Source organism: Somniosus microcephalus, chromosome 3 (genome assembly GCF_052327205.1).
Source record: "Somniosus microcephalus isolate GS21.2 chromosome 3, FLI_Smic_1.0, whole genome shotgun sequence".
NCBI lineage: Eukaryota > Metazoa > Chordata > Chondrichthyes > Squaliformes > Somniosidae > Somniosus > Somniosus microcephalus.
In genome coordinates this window covers 227,462,789-227,489,292 of record NC_140989.1, presented here as the reverse complement: position 1 = coordinate 227,489,292, position 26,504 = coordinate 227,462,789, and the positions used below count along the sequence as shown (strand labels likewise).

Here is a 26,504-nt window from a genome sequence, read left to right as displayed (position 1 = left end):
GATCAATCACACGAGTTTTCAATGGATTACCTCATTTATAACATTTCTGTTAATAAAGTATTTTGATAACACCAAAGGCAAAGGTTATGAACTTGGTGGTAATCTTGACTGAGTCATGGGTTGGTTCTGCTGCCCTTGGAGATAAGAGGGAGGGAGGAAGGAAAAAGAGAGAAAGAAAGAGAGAGAAGAGAGAGAAAGAGAGCGCGAGAGAGAAAGAAAGAGAGAAGGAGAGAAAGAAAGAAAGATGCTTGTAATTTCAAGGTTCGAATGTACTTTTGCACTGTAGAAGGGACTAAAGCTCATCTGATGTTGGAGCTTGCAGAATACCACCGTATCCTTCCCATAAGTGTTTGAATTGTAAATACTGGAACAGGTCCACTGGCTGGAGTCATACGTAGTGATAGGGTAACCTGTAGGTTTGGATAACCTTTAAATGTGTATTATAGTTGCGTTAGAAGCTATGCTATTAAAATGTAACTGTAACTGCAAGGTATGATGGGAAGCTTGACCAAAATCAGACCAAAGTGTAGTGTCAGCATTTAACAGTAGCAGTAGTTGCAATAAAGTTTCTCCATGAATCCTTGAATCAGGAACAATGAACAAAGGTAATGGTAACTGGAGACTGGATAAGATAAACAAAACTGCAGAAAGGCAGATGTAAGGACCTTGGGTCCGGGACAGTTGAGATAGCGGGAAGCATCTACCAAAGCCTACATAACCAGTAATTAATTGTTGAACAATTATCGGTAGCAGATTGATTATGTATAAATATACTGCAACAACCATTGTAAATTTGAGAGACTTCGGTACGCTGAAGGTTCTCCCCTACATGCTTGTAATAAAGTTTCTCTCATATCACAGCCTACCGTGACTCCGAGTGGTTTCTTCCACAACACCTAGCACAAAGGAAGATGGTTGTGGTGGTTGAAATTCAATCATCACAGCCCCAGGACATCACTGCAGGAGTTCCTCAGGGCAGTGTCCTAGGCCCAACCATCTTCAGCTGCTTCATCAATGACCTCCCCTCCAACATAAGGTCAGAAATGGGGATGTTCGCTGATGACTGCAGTGTTCAGCACCATTCACAACTCCTCAGATAATGAAGCAGTCCATGCCCGCATGCACAAGACCTGGACAACGTTCAGGCTTAGGCTGAGAAGTGGCAGGTAACATTCGCGCCACACAAGTACCAGGCAATGACTATCTCCAACAAGCGAGAGTCTAACCATTTCCCCTTGACATTCAACGGCATTACAATCACCGAATCCTCCACCATCAACATCCTGGGGGTCACCATTGACCAGAAACTTAACTGGACCAGCCACATAAATACTGTGGCAACAAGGGAAATCAGAGGCTATTCTGTGGTGAGTGTCTCACCCCCCGACTCCCCAAAGCCTTTCCACCATCTACAAGGCACAAGTAAGGAGTGTGATGGAATACTCTCCACTTGCGGACATTACTGACGTTAGTTCCTGACTCCCCAAAGCCTTTCCACCATCTACAAGGCACAAGTAAGGAGTGTGATGGAATACTCTCCACGTGCCTCGATGAGTGCAGCTCCGCCAACACTCAAGAAGCTCGACACCATCCAGGACAAAGCAGCCCGCTTGACTGGCACCCCATCCACCACCTTAAACATTTGCTCCCTCCACCACCGGCGTACCATGGCTGCAGCGTGTACCATCTACAAGATGCACTGCAGCAACTCGCCAAGACTTCTTCAGCAGCACCTCCCAAACCCGCGACCTCTTCCACCTAGAAGGACAAGGGCAGCAGGCTCATGGGAACACCACCACCTCCAAGTGCCCCTCCAAGTCACACACCATTCTGACTTATTAAAGTATATCGCCGATCCTTCATCGTCGCTGGGTCAAAATCCTGGAACTCCCTACCTAACAGCACTGTGGGAGTACCTTCACCACACGGACTGCAGCAGTTCAAGAAGGCGACTCACCACCACATTCTCGAGGGCAATTAGGGATGGGCAATAAATGCTGGCCTTGCCAGTGACGCCCACATCCCACAACATTTTTCAAAGCTCTCAATTTTCAATTGCATAGTCCAGTAAGAGCCAGAGGAGCCAGCAAAAACTCCTTAACCTCTGCTCTGATGTTCTCTCTTAAAGAAATGCAAGTGTTGGCAATGCTGAAGTTTGGTGATGTTGACATTGATGACCAACTGCTAGAATGTCATGATCTGGTCCTCGCAGCCAGACCTGGTGATGCCCCTCCCATGCCAGTGCTTTACAGAGCATTTGGTTTAACCATTATTCACAGCCATGAAACCAAATAAGTCAATTCGTCTCCACTTCCTTTAGTGGGAGATGGCCAGGATTTAGCTAATCTGCACTTCACAATGGAGGTAATCTATCGAAAATTTCAGTGTATAAACACAAAGTTGCAAAGGTGTCTGCTTATTTCTCACCTTTTAGCCTACCCTTCATTCTTCCTCTCTCCTCCATCAAGCCCCCTCCCAGCCACTGGTTGAAAGGGGTGCACCTGCAATCAACTCCCAGGCATCTGCCAATAGCACTCTTGAGGCAGCCTCCCTGAGGGATGCAAGTCCTCGCCAGGAAGTGATTCAGCCTCTGTATATCTTTTTCTCTTCCTTCCTGCTCACCGTTATGGGACCTCCCTGAAAGCATTTGTGGGATGAGGAATTCAGGAGCTGGGCATGATGAGTCTGGTCAATGAGGTCTCCTAAACTTCAATACCAGATTATTCTTTGGAGGTTGGGGCCGATTACGCTTATTTTGGATTATACATTACAGAAAGATTTAGTGTTGGTATATATTATAAATCCATCAAAAACAGATGAATCAATATTTTCAATTTTCTTCCCTGAAGGGAGTACCTCATGCCAGGATTGTTTTGCAAGACTGGCAGCCCTTCTAGTACCTCACCTGTGTGGCCATTGCTCATGCACGACCTTAAACAGTAAATGGCAACCATTCCACCCTGGGGGACATCACAGCTGAGCCAGGTCCTTGCCTCACTCTTCTTTTGTATTCCATGAATTTTCATTGCCAGCAAAGAAAATATCAGATCCCACCCCTTATTTTGCTGCTTGGTTGGTTTCGGGCTTGGCAAAAGCTGGCAGAGCATATTGCAGAATCGTGAATTTTCAGTCTTCCCCAAACCCATTAACAACTGCTATAATCTGCATGCCCTTAGCTCCATAACATGTGTTCCCGAGACCCAAACAGTCTGGTTGAAAAGTGCGGGAACAATTGAGGCAGTTTTCAACAGAGGCCGAGTTCCAATTCCAGCTCTTCTGGTTTCTTGCCTTCCCATTTCATTTTCATCTGTGTTTGCTCTTTGGGGTTTTTTTTACTCCCCCAACCTCGAACTCCATTTCCCCAACACTGCTCACCATTTATTGGCAAAGGGCGATGCTGAATGTCACGCAACTAAGTGAGGTGACTCTGCTGCCAACTTTCCTGGCAGAACACATTCCACCTCCATTTGAGGGTGCAGCCAAAGTTCGGAATTAGAGCGATGAATCAACGTCTGCCACGAACCGCTCTAATTCAAGTGTTTCCAGCCAGAATGAGCCACAGGCCTTTCACGGAGTAAGGAATGTGTAACAGTCAAGTGTGATGGAATAGTTCGTAATGTTTCTTATAAATAGCGTACGGCTCAGTGTTGTGTTACAGAGGACAGTAAAAAAATACTACAATAAGGCTCCATTGTAATTTCAGCAGAACACCTTGAGCTGAGAAGACTGGACAAATCAAGGTGTGAGATTTTCCTTCTTGACTCTGTGTACCCGAGCCATTCGCCTGTGCCAAAAATACAGATGTGGTTGCTGTACATTTGTTGAAAGGTCTTTGTTAAATTGAAATGTTACTGAATCCCGTTCTGGTTTTTCCAATTCAACTTCTGGCCAATAGACTACTCAAATATCATTGACTTGTTGGGGTAAAGTTGGGGATATCGCTCTATTCCAAGCAAGTAAATAAGCCTCTGGCTCTGTTTTAATCATCATTAAATTGTACTGAAATACATGCAGTTTCCAAAATGTCTTTTTTACAAAAAAAATTGGAATTTTTGGGGTTGTGTTATAATTTCCATTTTATCCATATTCAGAACTGACAGCTGAGTGATGGTGACTCTGTAACTGGATTGTCAGAGGAGACTTGGAATTGTTTGAAAGTCTGCTTTGGAATGGGTTTGATTGTTACGGGATGAGAAATGGACAGAGATAATGGAATGCTGTGTGGAGTTTGAGCTCCTTGGGACTAAGTACCTGTCACCTGAGCTCGCGCTGCTATTAGAGTGAACAATGTAGGATGTCAGGATGGATAAATATTCTGGAGGTTTGGTTGATCAGCGAGGAACTTTGCAGAATTTGTACTCGGGCTGAAATTGGTGGGGTCTCTACAGTCTGTGGAAGGAATGGATGTGAAAGACTGGACATCCTTTTTGTGTTTGACATTTTATGCTCTCACCTTGTTTGAAGTTTTCCATGTTGCGAAACTCCACCAGGGTGTTGCCGTAATAGTAGTTGGTGATGTAGATTTTATCACCTTTTGCTAGTGGATCCTTCATCCAGGCCCCTTCATTTCTCCCATAAATGTGTTTCGTCTTGGGGCCAGAGATGGTAGACAGAGTCTCCTTGCACTCCCCTGAAAGTATCAAAGTGGCATTTCAGCTTTACTGTCCATTACAGAGTATTATTTATTTCCAAAAAAGACAAACATTCATGCAGGGACAATCATTCGAAGGGTTCAGGGTTTGACTCCCAACCACTACGTTGGGAGCGTGAATCATCAGTTCAGCCACCACTCAAACTGCCCTGCCCTGCCCGGCAGAAGGAACTTCAACCAGCTTCAACACAAAATTAAGGTATTGTACCCTTATCAAAGGGAAAACTGGCATTGTCCTCCTTACCCCAGTGGGATCATGCCTCTTACTACCCCAGTATCAGAAAGGCAACTACAGCTGTGGTGAAAGTGTCCACAACCAGGCTCGCTGTCTGCTTCTAACTGGAGAATGATTGAAACATCGAAAAGGTACATCACAGAACATTCAGAAATACGTATGCTATGCGGAGCTGTGTCACTTCCTATTAATCTGCTGTGTCTTAAATATCAGTAATCTCACTGATTTACTAAAGTAGCTTTCACTTGAGAACATAAACATACAGCAACCAAGTGGCACATCACGGCTGTGAGTGTTCACCATGATACCCATCACCGAAACCGACAGGACAGAATCAACTGGTCTGGTTAATAAATAACCGTATATTTAAAAGATAGACTTGGATTTATATAGCACCTTTCACATCTCAGGATGTCCTAAAGCACTTAACCGCCAATGAAGTACTTTTGAAGTGCAGTCACTGTTGTAATGTAGGAAAACATGGCAGCCAATTTGCGCACAGCAAGATCCCACAAACAGCAATGTGATAATGACCAGATCATTTTTTTTTAGTGATGTTGGTTGAGGGATAAATATTGGCCAGGACGCCGGAGAGAACTCCCCTGCTCTTCTTCGAAATACTGCCACGGGACCATTTACATCCATTTGAGGGGGTAGAGGGGCCTCAGTTTAACGTCTCATCCAAACTGGTTACTCAATGGTTGGGCCAGGGTAATTACAATACAAATTGTGTAATTTAGGAGGTTCAGATAGCAGAAATTTAAACCCTTAAGATTATTATTTTTTGCAGTCTTTTCCCAGCCAGCCAGCCACATTGCTGTATTTATACTGAAAGTGTTCTTTTGGAAACTGCCTGCCAATGAAGGGATTCTGGACAGAAGATAAATGATTTGTAGCATGAATGGGCCTGTACATAACCAAGTCAGATAAATTATATGTCCTTATGAGTCCTGATTGGGCTTTGACTATGGTAATGTGGTGACATTATGTATTTTTAACTGTGGCAAGGATTTAATAAGTTTTTCCTGAGAGTCTGGCCCACAGAGGAAACTTGAAACTGGCTCGCCCAGTGGCCCCCCGCCGAGATTCAGACTGCAAATTACTTCAGAATGTCCTGCGGTGCCGGAGCTGTTGGACCCCAGAATGTTAGTTAATAAATACAGCATTAAGTGGCTCTGCAATCAGCGTCTATCCCAGTGCTGAATGTGAAGTAACAAGCTCCCTCAAGGGCTCAGTGGGTAAATGCACCACCACGTGTGTTACCGAGCCAGACAGGACAAGAATGATCAATCCATCCAGTGTGTTACCGAGGTATACAGGGCAGGAAAAGCCCAGATTCAATCACTGGTGTGGGTCGTTCACTGACCACAGCCAGAGCTCTCATTCCCAATTGCTCTCCAATGACCCCTTATTGAAAAGTATGAATGTACGTGGATGTCAGTTGAGGAGAGCATCACACCTGACTCTCACACCCTCACCATTGAATAGCCCGTCAACACTCACTGTCCAGGCTCATATGGCAAAAGTCAGCAGTTACGTGAAGTACAAATCTGGGCAAATCTACTGATGGGTGAAACGACAGAAGGTCAGTGGGAGGTTTTCAAAAAAGAAGTTAACGTGATACAGAATCAGTTTGTACCCCTAAGGGGCAAGAGCCCTACTTGTCAAAAATAAAGCCATGGATAACTAAAGAGGTAAGGGACAACATAACATTAAAAGAAAAGGCATACAGGAATGCAAAAAATAGCAGAGATTTTGGCGAATGGGAGAGATACAAAGAAGAGCAAAGGGTGACAAAACAGATAGTAAGAGCTACAAAAAGGGAGCAAGAAACGAAACTTGCAAAGATATCAAAATCATCACAAAATACTTCTACAATTATATTAGGAAAAAGAGGGTGGTTAAGAGCAAGGTGGGCTCCTTAAACTGATAATGGTAATATTATCAATGAAAATAAAGAAATGACAGACGTGTTAAATAATAACTTTGTGTCAGTATTTACAGTAGAGGAAGAGGATTGCACGCCGGACATCCCAAGAGAACTAATATTGAATCTGGGATAGGGACTCAATAAAATTAATGTAAGCAAATAAACAGTAATGAAGAAAATAATGACACTGAAGAGTGACAAATCCCCAGGACCAGATGGTTTTCATTCCAGGGTTTTAAAGGAAGTAGAAGAGAACATTACAGACACCCTAACTATGATCTTCCAAAGTTCTCTCGATTTAGGAACCGTTCCTTTAGATTGGAAAATTGCCTTCAATTAGTTAACAGTCTCTTGAGGGACTTTATCAAATGCCTTCTGGAAGTCCATATAAGTAACATCCACAGACATTCCCCTGTCCACTACTTTAGTCACCTCTTAAATAGTGAACCTGATTGGATTTTTTAAAGAAAGATAAGAGAGGGAAATCAGGGAATTTTCAACCAGTTAGCCTAACATCTGTTGTCGGGAAATTACTAGAGTCTATAATTAAGAATAGAGTGACTGAACACCTTGAAAATTTTCAGCTGATGAGCGAGAGCCAGCATGGATTTGTGAAAGGTAGGTCATGCCTGACGAACCTGGTTGAATTTTTTGAAGAGGTGACTAAAGTAGTGGACAGAGGAATGTCTATGGATGTTACTTATATGGACTTCCAGAAGGCATTTGATAAAGTCCCTCATAAGAGACTGTTAACTAATTGAAGGCAAATTATTGACCTGGGTAGGAAATTGGCTGAGCGGCAGGAGACAGAGAGTGGGGATAATGGGTAGGTACTCAAATTGGCAGGATGTGACTAGTGGTGTCCTGCAAGGATCTGTGTTGGGGCCTCAACTACTCACTATTTATTAACGACTTAGATGAACAGGGCTTGGAATGGGAGATGAAATGAGCGGAGGACAGAGAACTGGAGAAACAAGTCATCTGCAGATAAAACTAAGGAAACAAAATCTCACTTAAATCACAATATCAACCAGGAAATTTACGCAGATCTACATCCTATGGTAATGCAATAAAAGTTTGTTCAAATTGTGTTGTATTAGAAAAGACTTAACAGCACATTTCGTCATGCTTAGCTGGCCTGTGAAATCTCCCAATACCACACGATCATCCCCTGGAGCCATCTTAGGAAAAAAATAATTGGACCATCTTGACTCAGAACCCAAGATATTTAAGCACTAAGTCTGGGAATATGGGTGATGTTTTAGGTCCACGATTCAAAATCAATACAAAATAATTTTTTTAACAATTTGATTGGAGTTTGACCTCCATGCATGAAGTGTGCTGGGTGAGTTCCTTGTTGCACTGGTCCTCAGTTGAATAAGATACTGAGGGGTTCTGTGATGATCAGAGAGTGAATATTGGATTTGTTTTGTCGATGGAACATTGCATCAACCTCCATACCTGTATCAATGAGCCTCTATATCTGTCGGTCAATGTGTTTAGGGTTTTCCATCTCATTAATCCAGTTCATTCATCATTTCACGACACTTTATTTAGCTTTGTCGTTCTATCTATCCATACATTTGTAGATTTTCCTTTCCAAAGACCCAAATCCAAGCCTATCTTTCCCCAACTCCCTCTTTGAATGCTTCCAATCAGGTTTCCGCCCCTCCCATAGCATCGAAATGGCCCTAACAAAAGTCACAAGTGACATCCTCTGTGACTATAATCATAGTGCACTGTGCCTCCTCATCCTCCTCAACCTCTCTGCAGCCTTTGTCACCCCGAGACTCCTGTGTTCCAACGCTCTCCCTTCCTCCGCCCTCCATAAACATCTGCTCATACAAGACTCTGCTGCCGGTATCCTATCCCGCACCAAGTCCCATTCACCCATCATCCTTGTCCTTACTGACCTACATTGACTCCCGATACCCCAACCCCATAAATTTTAAATTCTTATCCATGTGTTTAATTTGATTCATGACCTCGCCCCTCCCTATCTTTGTAACCTCCTCCAGCCCTACAATCGCCAGACCCCCAGAACTCTCCATTCCTCTGACTCTGGCCTCGTGCATCCCCAACTCTCTTCACCCGACCATCAGCAGCCATGCCTCCACCCACCCAGGCCCCATGCTCGGGAATTCCCTCCGTAAACTTCTCTGCCTCTTTACCTTCTCCTCTTTTAAGATTCTCCTCAAAACCCTCATCTTTGGCTATGCTTTAGATCATCCCTCCAATTATTTCCTTCTTTGGTTCCATGTCAATTATTTTTGATTATGCATCTGTGAAGAACCTTGAGATGTTTTTCCAGGTTAAAGGTGCTATATAAATGCAAGTTGTTACTATTTCAGACTGTGAGAGTATCTGTCCATCTGTTTTTCCTTTAATTAAAAACAGAAAATGCTGGAAATACTCAGCAGGTCAGGCAGCATCTGTGGAGAGAGAAACAAAGTTAACGTTTCAGGTCGATGACCTTTCGTCCTTTGGTCTGTTTGTGTTTACCTGGTGTATGTCTCATAAGAACATAAGAAATAGGAGCAGGAGTAGGCCAATCGGCCCCTCGAGCCTGCTCCGCCATTCAATAAGATCATGGCTGATCTGATCCTAACCGCCAATCCACTATCACAGAACCATCTCCTGAATCTAACAGAATTAGACACACGAAATAGGAGCAGGATCAGGCTACACGGCCCCTGGGCCCGCTCCGCTACCCACAGGGCCATGACCGATCCGAACCTAGACTCATGTCCAAATTCCTGCCCGCTCCCCGTAACCCTTAATTCCCTTTACTTCTAGGAAACTGTCTATTTCTGTTTTAAATTTATGTAATGATGTAGCTTCTACTGCTTTTTGGGGCAGCATATTCCATGGACCTACCACCCTCTGAGTGAAGTAGTTCCTCCTCATCTCAGTTTTGAAAGAGCAGCCCCTTATTCTAAGACTATGCCCCCTAGTTCTAGTTTCACCCATCATCGGGAACATCTTCCCCGCATCCACCCGATCCAACCCCTTCACAATCTTATATGTTTCAAGAAGATCGCCTCTCATTCTTCTGAACTCCAATGAGTAGAGTCCCAATCTACTCAACCTCTCCTCATATGTCCATCCCCTCATCCCCGGGATTAACCGAGTGAACCTTCTTTGTACTGACTCGAGAGCAAGTATGTCCTTTCTTAAGTATGGACACCAAAACTGTACGCAGTATTCCAGGTGCGGTCTCACCAATACCTTGTACAACTGAAGCAATACCTCCCTATTTTTATATTCTATCTCCCTAGCAATGAAAGCCAACATTCCATTGGCCTTCTTAATCACTTGCTGCACCTGCATACTAACCTTTTGAGATTCGTGCACCAGGACCCCCAGATCCCTTTGTACTTCAGTACTTTCCAGTTTCTTGCCATTAAGATAATAACTTGCTCTATGATTTTTCCTGCCAAAGTGCATAACCTTACACTTTCCAGTATTGTATTCCATCTGCCAAATCTCTGCCCATTTACTTAGCCTGTCGATGTCCCCTTGCAGGTTTTTTATGTCCTCCTCACTCACTACTTTCCCTCCCATCTTTGTATCATCTGCAAACTTTGATATGTTACACTCGGTCCCCTCCTCCAAATCATTAATATAGATTGTAAAGAGTTGGGGACCCAGCACTGACCCCTGCGGAACACCACTAGTTACTGATTGCCAGTCTGAGAATGAACCATTTATCCCAACTCTCTGCCTTCTGTTAGATAGCCAATCATCTATCCATGCCAGAATATTACCCCCAATCCCGTTATTTTTTATCTTAAGCCCTTTGAGTGGTGGTGGTTGCTATTGTTGGGGCTGTGGTGCTCGCAGTAGCTGCTGTGGTGGTGAGGGCAGCTGTTGTGATGGTTGAGTGGGGAGGGGGGCTCGAAGTAGTTGCTGCGGTGCTGGTGGGGGCTGCGGCGCTTGTGGTGGTGACTGTGTCTGTTGGTCTAATTTATCAACCCGTTTACCATCTATTAGTCTGTAAATCTGTCTGAAAGGTCGTCTAAAAAATTAGAAAAAAGGAGAACTCAAACTATCTCGCTGTTGTCAAATTGCAGCATGTTTCTCAATAAATGGGATGAACTTTGCATAAATGATCAATGTATCCTGCCATAAAAAACAAGTTCTATTATGATAGGTATCGCACTTACTAAAGCTTTGGTAACTGTCATCCAGGTTGTGGTTCACACGCTGCCTCCGTGTGACCTCTACCAGCGGTCTCCTTCTGGCAATCGGAGCGAAGGTAGTCGTTGTTCTGGCGTTTGATGGAGAAAGCGTAGCAGTGGCCCTTTGAGTGGTGGTGGTGGTGGGGTCGGCAGTGGTTGTCGAGGTGGTGGTGGCCGCGGTGCTCATGGTGGTGGCCACAGTGGCCACAGGGACAGTGGTGGGAACTTCGGTGGTGGTTGCTGTAGCGATTGTGGTGGGGACTGCGGTGCTTGTGGTGGTGGTGGCCGCGGTGGTCACAGGGACAGTGGTGGGAACTTCGGTGGTGGTTACTGTAGTGATTGTGGTGGGAACTGCGGTGCTGGTAGTGGTTGCTATTGTTGGGGCTGTGGTGCTCGCAGTAGCTGCTGTGGTGGTGAGGGTGGTGAGGGCAGCTGTTGTGATGGTTGAGTGGGGAGGGGGGCTCGAAGTAGTTGCTGCGGTGCTGGTGGGGGCTGCGGCGCTTGTGGTGGTGACTGAGATGGTGATGGGAACTTCGCTGATGGGAGGCGTGGCGGTGGTGGCTACACTGGACACGGGAGCAGCGGTGGGTGGTGGGAGGGGCACTGTGGTGCTAGCAGAAGCCAGTACGGCTGAGGTGTGACTTGTGCCAGTCATGATGGGGATTGGAATGGTGGTGGAAGTTGTGGTTGTTGTGGAGGGTATAGAAAGAGCTGAGGCAAGAGTTTTGGTGGGAAGTGTGACAGAAGCAGTGGTGTTGGTAGCAGTTGCAGGGGTCGTGGTATTGGTTTGGCTGGTTGTTGCGGTGTGTGTATCTGGGATTGTCGCAGAAGAGGTGGTCACGTTGGTACCGCTGGAGATGACGGTCACACCGAGACCAGTTGAGGCTACGATGAGAATTGGACTGGCACCAGTCGTAGCCTCCATCTCAGCAATGGGATTCATCTGTCGTCTTGTTTTTGCCGCTATCTCTGGATTGATAGTTGTAAGTGGTCCCAGAGCAGGACTTGGTGCCTGAGAAATGTTAACCGCTGGCTCCGTGTGCTTAATGAGTTGATCGTCCAAAAATAGTAGAGTCGCATCCTCACCACTGGCGGAGCTGGCTTCTGTTTAGAGAGCAAGAAACAGCAAGTTAAGTTTAACTGAAGTTCTGATGAAAGGCCCCACCCGCAACGTTAATCTGTCTTTTATCCCTTTCTTATGTTGACCTCCAGCTGTGTATTTCCTGTTTTTAAGTTCAACTCAACATTCAGTAAGAGCTTGCTGATTTACAGTATTTTAAGAATCACGATTCATTTGGTCACATCAAGACGATTGCAACAGTGGATATTTTATTGGCTTTTGTTGGCTCCAATTCAAAGCTGTTTGAATGGTAATGTCGCTGTTGGATATGAGAGTAGCTTCAATTATTGGCATTTCCCACAGGGTTGGTTATTATAACATTGAACTCAGTAAGGGTGAGAACCACTGTTGGAGTGAAGATTTTCAGAGCTCGGGGCCTTTTCAGATTTTCGTATCTCATTTCCTAGAAACAAGTGTTGGATGCAAGGAGTCAACATAAAGCAAACCCTTGTACAGGTCTACATCTAAAAGCTCACAACATGCTTCATAAATAAACCACACTGTATTTCTTAAACATGCCAGTGGTATCTGTCACTTAGCACTCTTGCCTCTGAGTCAAAAGGTCAAGAGTTCAAGCCCCAGTCCTGGATTTGAGCCTATAAACTCATCTCACACTTGAGTGCAGTACTGAGGGAGAGCTGCACGATTGGAGGTGTTGTTTTTTTGTACCAGGTGTTAAAGCAATGCCCAGTCTGCCTATTCAGGGGACATAAAAGATTTTGTGGCACCACTTGAAGAAGAGCAAGGGAGTTCCTTCCAGTATCCTAGGCAACATTTATTCCTCAACCAACGCCTGCAGGAAACAACAGATTAACCGGTTATTTATCTCATTTACCGTTTGTGGGAGCTTGCTGTGCGCAAACCGTCTGTCACATTGGCCTACATAACAACAGTGGTTGCACTTCAAATGTACTTCATTGGCTGTGAAGCACTTGGGACATCAAAGGCGCTACATAAATGCATGTTCTTCTTTATATTAACGAGCTCCCTAACTTGAACACCTCTGACCTTTAATCCATTCTGCGCTGTTCAGTGGAATGTGGACAGATCTGGCTGGGTGTAACGCTGTTGAGGAAACATCGGTCCCTACGGCATATGCCTTTACACAACACAAAACCAATCGTCAGGGTCGGCCTAGGTCCCTTGACACCTGTATTAGATCTAAACCTGGAGACTGGGATCGGAGCTGGGTAACTTTCGAACCTATGGCTAGGATGCACATTGTGGTGACTCATGCTGCTCTTCACCTACTTCAGTCCTGGTTTGCAATTAACTCGGTTTGCATTTACATTTTAAGAGTAATCTAATCTCATTAGAAGTGCAAATTTATGTCGTAATGCACTCATCTATTAAAAAATAATTGCTGACACATCGGCAACTGCCTGGTGCCTCCTCAGCCGAGGGGGAGTGGAGTTGGGTCTTCTGTCTCCTCCATGTATGGATGAACCACCTCACTTACAGAGAATGTCCCATCCTTTCTTTAAGTGTCATGGTAAAATTTGCGCCTTGTGAATGTAAATCCACAGCTGTCTTCGGAGACACAACTTCCACTTATGTAGCGCCTTTAGCGTAGTAAAACATCCCAAGGCGATTCACACAGGAGCGTCATCAAACAAAATTTGACACCAAGGCACATAAGCAGATACTGGGACAGGTGACCAAAAGTTTGTTCAAAGAGGTAGGTTTTAAGGAGCGTCTTAAAAGAGTGGTAGAGAGGCGGAGAGGTTTAGGGAGGGAATTCCAGAGCTTAGGGCCCAGGCAGCTGAAAGCACTGCCACCAATGGCGTAGCGATTAAAATCGGGAAAGTGTAAAAGGCCAGAATTGGAGGAGCGCAGAGGTCTTGGAGGGTTGTAGGGCTGGAGGAGACCCCAGCATAAAATGGCCTGATTTTATTTTTTTAATCTCCCTGCACCCAGTGGAGTTGCTCCACAGTCATGTTTCATCTCTCGGCAGCAGCACGTTCCTGTGGCCCTGGAATTCACTGCCTAACTGCATCCTGGGAAAACCAACGGCATGTGAATCATGGAGGTTAAAGAATGCAGCCCACCAGCACCTTCTTAGTGCAGGAAATGCAGCCTTGCCAGTGTTGCCCACATCCTGAGATCAAGTAAAATTATTACAAAGATAAAATCAAAGCTATTACAGGTTGAAGCAGAATTTCTTTTCCAGTAGGGTTATGGACTTACTTTAGTAAACTTTGCTTTGTTTCTTTAAATATGAGGGGAGCAGTGTTTAAGGTTAATTGAAGGGAATACTTAATTAGAAGCTCAGCTCAGAATCCAGAACGATAATTCACCAAGCTCCGTTCTCCCAACAGTTTGATTTTTGAAGTGCTTTTTTTCTTTCGGCCTCCTTATTCAGGGGATTGGCACACCTGCTGATCCACACCTGCTCTACAAATCGCTATGAGCTGTGCCGTGACTGGTCGACAAGATGCGCACTTGTTCCACAGAACAGGTTGGAAGCCAGGTGACAAAAAGTTGTCTCCCAGCAGGTGGATTCAGGTGATGGGCAGCCCTGTTGACTTCAGCCTGTCGCTGATAATGCAAGACCTCAGCCACTTGGGCCATTGGATTTCTCCTGCAGTTCGTAGCTTTACAAGACCTTGAAATCTTATGATGATGCTGGAAGTGACACTTTCTACTGAAGCGCTGCTACTTCTGCATAAATGATTGATCATTTCTTTTCAAGCAGTTGTTCCTCATCGTCATTGGCTGGGCTTTCCCGTGAATCATAGAGTCATAGAGTTATACAGCACAGAAAGAGGCCCTTCGGTCCATCGTGTCTGCGCCGGCCATCAAGCCCTATCTATTCTAATCCCATTTTCCAGCACTTGGTCCATAGCCTTGAATGCTATGGCGTTTCAAGTGCTCATCTAAATGAATATTCCCTGACTGATGATGGGCAGGCAGCCAAGCCTACTCCCAACCCTTGTGTCAATGCTGCTCTCAAACTATCTACAAAAGATTTTTCCTTCCAGTTTACCTTCCCTCCCAGCGAACACACACTTGAAGGCCATCCAACTCTCTGCACTTCTTACATTCGGTTAAAGGGATGGCTATGATGGGCCTACATCAAATGAGTTTGGTTGCAAAGTGAGCAAAGGTCACGGCATAAAACAGAGCCTAGTTCCTCAGTAATTGGCACTGAATTGGCCATTCTCATTCAGGGAAGACTGGAATTTAAGGTTACCAGCCCTCCAGGAATACCCTGGAGTGTCCAGGAATTAAAGACTAATCTCTAGGACACTGCTGCCAGCAACCTGGGAGAAAAATCACGGGGGCAATAAAAAATCGTGTTTTTGAAAAAAAAAAATCTTTGAACACTTTGGGGGTTATTTTGCCAGCCCTGGGGAGGCAGGACTGCCGGGAAAATGGCAGAATTTGGGGGCAGGTGCCAACCCGCCTCAATGCCATCTTCCCAGGAGGCGGGTAGCCGTCCCGCGCCGGGTCCCGTCTCCTTGGAGGCGGGAAGGGATTAAAGCTTATTAGCTGACAGGTAGTTAACAGGCAGAAAAATAGGATTATCCCCTTTTTGCCCTCACAAGTGCGGGCTTCCTGAAGGCTCCGAAACCCGACAGGTCACCAAGGCGAGTAGGGGGTCTGCGGGAGTGCAAAAGTGTGCTGTGTGAAGGTAAGTGATGGGTGCAAGTGTGGAGAGATGAGTATCTGAGGTGAGTGCAAAGTGTTAGTAAAAATGTACTTATCTTTGTTTCTTCCTGCAGGCTTCAGTCGGTGTGTATGCAGAGAGTCTCGCACCTCCGCGTTGGAGATGACAGATGGCCGTTGCATTCTTCAATGCAACAACCATCTCATTTCTGCGAAAGAAAGAAGTTTGATGAGGTCCATCAAACTACAGGGAATGTCACTGTTTGACAGCTTCACAGAGCTGTCAAACAATGACAATTCATCTGTCAAAACTTTTTGACAGATGAAAAGTCATACGTTGACGTTCTCTGCAACTGGCTTTCCCTTAATTGGCCTGCGAAGCCCGCTGGACTGGCTTAACAAGGTCAATCAAGGGAAAATAGCGTGGATTGGCCACAAGTCGATGGAGGTGGGACTGAAACCCGACAAGTGGGAGTCCCGCCTCCAAAAGCTCCCCATCGGCAAAATCACCCCCTTTGTTTATTAGTTATAAAAATCTGAGATGGAAAAAAATGCTGTTTGACTGATAGTCAAAAATCATCCAATCGGGTAACGAAGTCGATTCGCTTTCCGATTGGCCATGGGAAAACAGTGCGCCACGGAGATGGGCATGTTGGCCGACCAATGGCAGGAGCGTGGGGGCAGCGTGGTTAGAGGCAGGAGGTCATGTGATGACACCTCCAGGAAATTGTCCAACCAGAGTTGGCAACGCTACTGGAAAATGGAAGGGAAAGGTTGTGCTGGTGCAGCACGCTGCTGTTCAAAGGTTGTGGTTAAGACACGCTGTTGGGCAGATTTCAAGAAGATTTACCCTATGTCTAGGTTGTCATCCCCAACACTGGGTAAAAAAGAAAATGGGAAAGATGTTAAATTCCAGCACCTTGATGAGCACAAAAATTTAAACTGATCTGGTTTTCCTAAACCATGGAGGACAGTGGTTGCTTCGTAACGAATTTGCGGCACGAAGCCAAACAGTGTGATTCTGCAGACAAAACTTTGAGTAGTGGCCACCAGCTTCGAAAGGTCCCGGCCAAATAGTTTTCTTGACAAACATGATTGCTGATTTCAGGCTGCTGGGCTGCCAAACTGATGCTGTGCCAAAGTAATCACTCGCAATGTGCCATCAACATAAAGCAGACAGCGAGGCAGAGTTTACATGGAGAGAGAATGTGGGCAATACTATGGAGAGAGAAAGTGTGAAAGTGAGAGTGCACAGATGGAGTGGAGGTGTGCAAATGGGAAGAAAGCGTACAAGTAAAAGAAAACAATGTGTGCACAAATGGAAGGAGAAAATGTCCATGATGAAAGAGAAAGGGTGTCAGGCAGGTCTCGTTCTACCTCTATTGGCTCCATTATTAAGTAAGAAAGAACAAACTTGCATTTATATAGCACCTTTGACAAAATCAGAATGTCCCAAAGCGCTTCATAGCCAATTAAGTTTTTCTTTAAAACCCTGACTCAATAAGAAGAAACAAGTATGGTGCACTTACGCTCATCCTCTGCCACCTCTTCATCTCCTGCGACCTTTGCTTCCTCCAAAGCCTTTGCCTTGTAGTAAGTCGCTCGTATAATGGTCGGCTTGTGCTTGTGGTGCCTCTCAAACCGCTTCTGCTCTGTGCGCAACGCAGCGAATGGTTTGGTGACTTTATTATCGCTTCGCTTCCGGCTGAGCTCTTTGTCAAACATTTCAGCTAACAAATGGATGTGCCTCTCCTTCAAAGAAACCAGAATTGGAGACCATTAGTTTGGAGAAAGTTTCAAGGGCTAGCAGAGGATCCCAGGGGGTTAACAAATCACACTCCAGCTTTAAAGACTGCAACACTGACTTTTTTCAGACTCTAAACTGGTTAGCCCAGCATGACAGAGAAAACATCTTTAATTTACAGTTTTGTTATTTTAGCGTTAAGTACCAGTGTTGCTGGTGAGAACCTGTGTCGAAGATCAGACACTGTGCAGTCTGGCAATTCTTTGTCCAAGTTTCTCTCCATCTCTCCTGAAAGTTTGACTCTTGCTGGGATATGGTTCTGTGAGCTCCATCAGCCACCTAATAGCTCATCCAAGCAGCTTATCAGTGGGCCATTTAACCAGGGAAGACATCACAGCCAAAAGCAAAAGGAATCACAGGGTAACCATCGGGAATGAGAACTCTGACTGATTTCTCACTCAGGGACAGTCTGACCAACTTGAGTTGCCCCAGTTGAAGCCACCTAACTCAGTGCAGACAGGAGATCCAACCTGCAATGGTTTGGTACAGTACCACTCTATGCAGTGCTCTGATCCATCAGGCAAGCACCGTGTAATCTTGAATAAAAACAGAAAATGCTGGAGAAACTCAGCAGGTCAGGCACCATCTGTGAAGAGAGAAACAGAGTTAACGTTTCAGGTCGATGACCTCTCGTCAGAACTGGAAACAAGCAGGAAATGGAACAGATTTTTAAGCAAGTGTAGGGGCTGGGAAATGGGGGAGGGGACAAAAGAACAAAAGGGGAAGGTCTGTGATAGGATAGAAGGCAGGAGAGATTAAGAGACATTGAGAGACATTAAGAGATATTCAAGGCAAAAGGGGATGGTAATGGGACAGGTTAAGAAACAAAGGATGGCTCTAGATGAAGTGTAAATTGCGCTGGCAGAATGGAAGACAGCTGCCCTGTGGGAGAGAAGAACAGAACAAAAGTGTGGATAAAAAATATATGATAGGTGCCGGGGTTAAGATCTGAAATTATTGAACTCTATTATGATAGCAAAATACTGCAGATGCTGGAAATCCGAAATAACGACAGAAAATGCTGGAAAAAGTCAGCAGGCCAGGCAACATCCGTGGAGAGAAATTACAGTCGACGTTTCGGGTGAACCCTTTTTCAAAACCGCCCAAAGAATTTCATTTCCTTTCCAGTTTTGAAAAAGGGTTCACCCGAAACGTCGACTGTAATTTCTCTCCACGGATGTTGCCTGGCCTGCTGACTTTTTCCAGCATTTTTCGTTGAACTCGATGTTGAGTCCGGAAGGCTGTAAAGTGCCTAATCGAAAGATGAGGTGCTGTTCCTCGAGCTTACGCTGAGCTTCATTGGAACAGTGCAAGAGGCCGAGGACGGTGAGGTCTGAGTGGGAGTGGAGCGGAGAATTAAAGTGACCTTTCCTCGTCTAAATCTATCAGCATAACCCTCTATTCCCTTCTCCCTCATATGTTTGTCCAGCCTCCCCTTAAATGCATCTATACTATTCGCTTCAACTACTCCCTGTGGTAGCTGTGTAATCTTCTGCTATTTGAAGGAAATTCTACCTTCCCCCAATAATTTAGTGGGGAAAATACGTAGTGCGATGCTCAGCCAGAGGCTCGGTTTCAAGAGGGGACACTGGCCAGCAAGCCTGCTTTAGGTTCCTTTAGCCATAATCAGGTGACTTCTACCCCAGTGTGATGTTTGTAACAGAGGGATCTGAACGATGCCCAAGTGTATCCTATACAGCAGCTTTTTGAGTTATAAGTCGGTATTGTTGTGTATGTACCTTTAAGGGAATAACTGGTTTTAGACTGCAGTACCGGCAGTGACCACCCCTGTATAAAAGGCCCTAGCAGGCTTCTGTATTTCAGTCTGACGTTGCCTCCTGTTCAGTAAAGTACCTGTTAAACTGTTCTCCCGAAGTCCGTGTATTATTGAGGCGCGGACTTTACAGTGGCGACGAGTAAGTTCAAACTCACCTGCAGTGTGGCATCATCTCATGGGGATCTCGCCCTGAGAGGAGGGTTCTGGAAGGTCATAGTCTGAGCAACGGGCGTCGATCGAGGGCAACCGCCCAAATAATTCATCGGTGTTCGGAGAATTGCGGGAGAGACTGTGGAGAGCTGTGCTTGGCTCCCCAGTTAAGGTGTTCCAGCAAATCGTGCTGGTAGCAGGTAGCGCGCTGACCCTTCCGGACTGCGGCGGGCTCAAGCTCGATCGAGCGGCTCTACAAAACGGGCCGCGCAGCGTTGCTGGGAAAAGAAAACAAGAGAGAGGGTGGAGCGCACAGGGCGCGGTCAGTGCTCAAGAACAGGGCAGCGGAGAGAAAATAAACGGGGGGAAGGAAAGCCAGACGCGCCGAAGCTGCGGGTCACCGCCATTACCCTGTAGAATGCTAGGAGCAGCGTGGCAGCAAGGGGAAGAAGCAAAAGTGCGGGAGGCACCATTTTATCCCATTGGGGAAGAAGCAAAAGCGCGGGAGGCACCATTTCATTCCATTGGGGAAGAAGCAAAAGCGCGGGAGGCACCATTTTAAATCACCCAAGATGCCGAAAAGTGGCAGTATCACTGCTTTCGACAACGAGGTAGAAGACTGGACCACGTATGTGGAAAGAATTGAAGTGTACTGCAAGGCAAATGAGGTGGCCGATGGAAAGAGGGCGTCGGTATTATTAAATCTGATGGGCGCGAGTACGTACGGCCTATTGCGGAATTTAATTACCCCAGCTAAACCAATGGAGAAAACTTTTGAGGAGATTGTTCATATCTTACAGGAACACCTAAGCCCTACACCACTGCTGATAGCAGAAAGATTCAAGTTCCATAAAAGAAACCAGCACAAAGATGAGAGCAATGCTGACTATCTTACGGAACTACGCAAGTTATCGAAGCACTGCCAGCTCGGAGCAGGACTGGCAGACACCTTACGGGATAAGTTTGTCTGCGGGCTCCAGAGTGAAGGAACCCAGAAACGACTACTTTCAAAAAAGGACCTGATGCTAGAACAGGCTTTCAACGTGGCAGTATCCTACGAAGCAGCAGCACGGGGAGCTGCAGAAATACAACAGAAACCACAAGAATACAGCGCTAACGAAATGGCGTATGGAGCCGAAAAGTGCTATCGCTGCGGCAGAACAACCCATGATCAGAAGGACTGCTGGTTTAAAGACAAAATATGCAGGCAATGCGGAAAAATGGGACATATAGCAAGAGTCTGCAGGTCGGGAAAGAAGACCAACACGACAAGAACTACTAAGGAACAGTACAGGAAAGTAAAGAAACTGACAGATAGTAGTTCCAAAGATCAGGAGAGTGATAAGGACTCCGGGAGCAGGCGACTAAGTTGTTTAAAGTTACACAACGTGATCGCAAAAGAAGATCACCGAACCATTTGGGTCACCCTCATGATAGCAGGGTCCCCAGTGAAGATGGAATTGGACACAGGATCAGCCCTAACTGTCATGAATCGACGAGACTATGAGCGGCTATTCTCACACATACCCTTAAAGGACACGTCCATTGTATTGAAGACATACACGGGGCAAAAGGTCTACCCCAGAGGAAAAATAAGGGTGCCAGTTGAATATAACGGAAAGGAAACACAGAAACTATACATGTATATACTACGAGATGGAGGACCACCATTATTGGGACGTGAATGGATCCGAAGACTACAATTGGATTGGCATTCCATTCTGGCACTAACTGTGACTGACAAAAAAGATGATGACGTCGCACCTGGACGTCTGTCACAAATTCTATCTGACGCGGAAGAGGTGTTCCAACAAGGACTTGGGACTCTAAAAGGAGTAAAGGCAACCATAAAGATTGAGGATAACGCAACCCCAACATTTTTCAAGGCCAGACCATTGCCATACGCGATACGCCCAGCTGTGGAAGCTGAACTGGAGAGTCTGGAGCGTTCGGGGGTGCTGTCTAAGGTGGACTGGAGCGAGTGGGCCACACCCATCGTTCCTGTAATGAAGAAAGCATTGAGCAGCACGCCTGGGGAGCCAAGGAAGGTTCGCATCTGTGGGGACTTCAAGGTGACTGTGAACCCAGTCCTGCACACAGTACAGTATCCGCTTCCGCGGATAGAAGATATTTTCGCCTCACTATCTGGAGGGAAACGTTTTACAAAGATTGACCTGGCTCAAGCGTATCTACAAATGGAAGTGGAAGAAGCATCTAGGAAATACCTCACGATAAACACTCACAAAGTTACCAGTACAATCGACTGGTTTTTGGGGTAGCATAGGCCCCGGCTATGTGGCAGAGGGCAATGGAACAACTCCTGCAAGGGATCCCGGGGACCCAGTGTTATTTGGACGACATCCTGGTTACGGGCAAAAATGACAATGAACACCTTGCCAACCTGGAACAGGTGCTCACGAGATTGCAGGAATATGGGCTACAAGCCAACCGTCCCAAATGCGAGTTCTTCAGGAGAAAAATCTCGTATTGTGGCCACATGATTGATGAGGAAGGGTTGCATAAGTCGCTGGACAAGATTGAGGCTGTAGTCAAGGCTCCAGCACCGGAAAATGTGTCGCAACTGAGGTCGTTCCTCGGGTTGGTGAACTACTACCATAAGTTCTTGCCGAATTTATCTACAATTCTGCACCCACTGAACGCCCTCCTTCAAACTGGAGTAACATGGAAATGGAGTGATGAGTGTAAGCGTGCCTTTCAGGAATGTAAATGCCAAATCACTTCAAAAGGAGTATTGGCCCACTATAACCCAACACTACCGATTCGGTTGGCATGTGATGCGTCACCTTACGGCATTGGAGCGGTGCTGTCACACAAATTCCGTGACGGTTCAGAGAGGCCAATAGCCTTTGCACGCGCTCGCTAACCTCAGCCGAGCGTAACTACGCCCAGATTGACAGGGAGGCCCTCAGCCTGGTGTGGGGGGTGAAGAAGTTGAATCACTATCTGCACGGGCAGAAAGTCACCCTACTGACTGATCATCAACCCCTGGTCTCAATGTTTAACCCAAAGAAGGGCGTTCCGGTGATGACGGCGCAACGGCTGCAGAGATGGTTACTTTTTCTAGGGGCACATCAGTATGACATAGAGTACAAAGGTACGAAACAACATGGAAACGCTGATGGGCTGTCGCGCCTACCATTGCCTACGGCGGAAGAAGCACCTGCAGTGGACCCTGTGGAGATATTCCATGCGACCATAGTCGAATGTTTGCCTGTTACAAACGCAAGTATTGAGAAGGAAACCCGAAATGGCCCAACACTCTCTCGGGTCTATGATTTGACGGTGAAGGGATGGCCAGCATATGGCGACTCACTGTTGCCAGCATTCTCGCCAAGGAGGGAACAGCTGTCAGTGTGCCGGGGAACCTTGATGTGTGGATCCCGAGTGGTAATTCCACCCGAGTTGAGAGATAGAGTACTCAATGAGCTTCATGAGGGTCATCTGGGAGGGGTAAAAATGAAGAGCCTAGCCAGGGCGTTTGTGTGGTGGCCGGGAATCGATAAAGAAATCGAGGATATGACCAAGAGATGCACAGGATGCCAGAAGGTCCAAAACGCTCCACCACAGGCCCCGCTACATCCATGGGAGTGGCCCTCATCTCCATGGCAACGGGTACACATTGATTTTGTTGGTCCATTTATGGACTCAATGTTTCTAATCGCTGTGGACGCCCATTCAAAATGGCCAGAGGTCATTAAAATGTCCTCCACCACCACGGAGAAAACTATTGCAGTCCTAAGGACCATCTTCGCCAGGAATGGGTTACCAGAACAGATTTGCTCCGACAATGGCCCACAGTTTGTGTCTGAGGATTTCCGGAGGTTCCTGAAGAATAATGGGGTGAAACATTACACATCTGCCCCATATCATCCAGCCGCAAATGGATTGGCTGAGAGGTTTGGTCAGACCTTTAAAAAGGCCATAAAGGCAATGTATAATGACGACATACCACTGCAACACAAGGTGGATAACTTCCTGTTTGCTTACCGGAATGCGACACATGCAGTAACCAACCAAACTCCAGCCGTACTGTTTTTCAACCGGAGACTAAGATGTCGCTTGGATTTGCTCAAACCAAACATAAGACGAGATGTTGAGGATAAGCCGTTCCAGCACATAAATGAGAAGCCAACCAGGAGCTTCAAGATAGGACAACCAGTCTTGGCCCGCGACTACCGAACAGAAAAATGGCAGCCTGGAACGATGTGCACACAGCAGGGACCACTAATGTACACAGTGGACGTTGGAGAGAGCATCATGAGACGCCATGCTGACCAGATTCTAGAGTCACAGGAACAAGACAATCCTGTACCACAAGCATGTGCACCTGGTAATGAGCCCGAAGTACAGATTGCGTCTACCTCAGAAGCAGGGGTATTGGAAGCTGACGAACCAACCAGTGACAATGAGCCAGAATTGACTCCACCGCCAGAACAGGATACTCGAGAAAGGCACTATCCAGTCCGGATCAGGAAGCCTCCTCAAAGACTGAACTTATAAATGACTATTTCAGTTGATGTATATATTACTGAGAAAATTGTAATTGTAATTAGTTATTATTTAGTTGTTAAATGAATGTTATGTACTGTTTATCTAAAAGGGGAGGAATTGTTGTGTATGTACCTTTAAGGGAATAACTGGTCTTAGGCTGCAGTACCGGCAGTGACCACCCCTGTATAAAAGGCCCTAGCAGGCTTCTGTAGTTTCAGTTTCAAGCTGCCTCTTGTTCAGTAAAGTACCTGTTAAACTGTTCTCCCGAAGTCCGTGTATTATTGAGGCGTGGACTTTACACCCCCCAATTTGGTGTCATCTGCAAATTTAGAAATTGTGTTTTTGATTCCAAAGTCTAAATCGTTAATGTAAATTGTGAACAGCAGTGGTCCCAACACTGATTCTTGTGGAACACCATTACCCACCTTCTGCCACTGTGAACAGCTACCCTTTACTCCCACTCTCTGCTTTCTGTCTAGAAGCGAGCCAGCAATCCGTTCTGCTACTTGTCTCCTGACTCCACATTCTCTGACCTTGTTCATCAGTCTATTATTGGGTACCTTATCGAAGGCCTTTTGAAAATCTAGATAAATTACATCTACTGCATTACCATTGTCTACTCTCCCTGTTACCTCTTCAAAAAATTCAATAAGGTTGGTCAAGCAAGATTTTCCCTTTTGAAATCCATGCTGACTATTCATTATTATACTTTTCATTTCTAGATGTTCTTCTATTCTCTCCTTTAGCAGGGATTCCATTATTTTTCCTGTCACCAATGTTAAGCTGACTGGTCTATAATTCCCTGGACATGTTCTATCCCTCTTCTTAAATATAGGTGTTACGTTAGCTAGCCGCCAGTCCTCTGGCACTGCACCTTTTTCTAATGAATTATTAAATATGCCGAGTAATGCCTCTGCTATCTCTTCCCTAGATTCTTTTAAAATGCTGGGATGCAATCCATGGGGTTTTATCCTCTTTGAGTTTGATTAGTTTATTTAATATATATCCCTTTTAATATATCCCCTTTGGGCTTACAGGTGAAAAACTGCCAGGGGCTATTTTCTACACTTCATAATTGAGTTTAAGCTGTAATGTTTCTTGCCTCTTCTAATATCCCAAGGGAATTCCCAGCCTTTCTCACTCCTACTCCTTGCTATTTTCAAATTAACCTTTCTCGTCCCCAAGTATCTCCCCATTGCTGGAACCATTTTATATTTTAACAAAACAGAGACTTAATGTTTGATCTGCCATGTTAAAAATCACAGACTCAGTACTTCGCCCTCTGGGATTCAGGTTGAAAACAGTTCCGGCTGATTAGATCCGTTGGCTGGTTGTTAAGGGTCCTTCCTAAGCTGAAATGAGTTTGGGTCGTCTCAGTTCTGTTCTGAGTGGGCATTGAGCCCACAACACAAATCTCTCCTTAATTTGGCACGAATGAGCAACCGTGCTCAGAATAACGTAGGAAATGGAAAACTGGCACTCGCTGAAGCTGCAGGAGGTGCTTTTTCCAGAGGCTGAGGCTCATTGTTGGGGAAGAGTTGAGGAAACCTTATTCTTGATAACAACAGAAAACGCTGGAAAAACTCAGCAGGCCAGGCAACATCCGTGGAGAGAAACAGAGTCAACATTTCAGGTCGAAGACCCTTCGTCAGAACTGAGAAAAAAAGCAGGAAATGAAACAGATTAAAAAGCAAGTTTGGGGGCTGGGAAATGGGGGAGGGGATGAAAGAACAAAAGGGAAGGTCTGTGGGGGGTGAAGAGACATTAAGAGATAGTCAAGGTGAGATGAGATGGTAATAGGACAGGTAAAGAAAAAAAGGATAGCTCTAGATGAAGTGTGAAATACGCTGGCAGAATGAAAGACAGCTGCCATGTGGGAGAGAAAAAAGGGAAATGGCACAAACCAAAAGTGTGGATAAAAAATATATAAAAATGTAATAGGGGCCGAGGGTATGATCTGAAATTGTTGAACTCGATATTGAGTCCGGAAGGCTGTAAAGTGCCTAATCGGAAAATGAGGTGCTGTTCCTCGAGCTTTCACTGAGCTTCCGTAGAACAGTGTAAGAGGCCAAGGATGGTGAAGTCTGAGTGGGAATGGAGCGGTGAATTGAAGTGACAGGCGACCGGAAGCTCGGGGTCACCCTTACGGACTGAACAGAGGTGTTCCGCAAAGCGGTCACCCAATCTGCGTTTGGTCTCCCCGATGTGGAGGAGACAACATCGTGAGCAGCGAATACAGTATACTAGATTGCAAGAAGTACAAGTAAATCGCTGTTTCACCTGGAAGGGGTGTTTGGGGCCCTGGACAGTGGGAAGGGGGGAGGTATAAGGGCAGGTGTTGCCTCTCCTGCGCTTGCACGGGAAGGTGCCGGGCAAAGGGGAAGGGGTGCTGGGGGTGATAGAGGAGTGGACTAGGGTGTCTCGGAGGGAGCGGTCCCTACGGAATGCTGAAAGGGGAGGGGAGGGGAAGATGCGTTTGGTGGTGGGATCATGTTGGAGGTGGCGGAAAATGATTCTTTGAATGTGGAGGCTGGT

General features: G+C 45.8%; 1 protein-coding gene across 1 annotated transcript in view; it reads right to left on the bottom strand.

The window, feature by feature from the left end:
• LOC147121751 (olfactomedin-like protein 2B) overlaps positions 1–26,504 on the bottom strand; it is a 105,356-nt gene that overhangs the window by 5,914 nt on the left and 72,938 nt on the right. The window contains exons 5-7 of the mRNA XM_085977995.1: positions 17,256–17,478; positions 10,983–12,101; positions 4,454–4,630 (exon numbers count right to left, since the gene is read on the bottom strand). Of these exons, the coding sequence (XP_085834121.1) occupies positions 4,454–4,630; positions 10,983–12,101; positions 17,256–17,478 (1,519 nt within the window). The remainder of the gene's footprint in view (positions 1–4,453; positions 4,631–10,982; positions 12,102–17,255; positions 17,479–26,504) is intronic.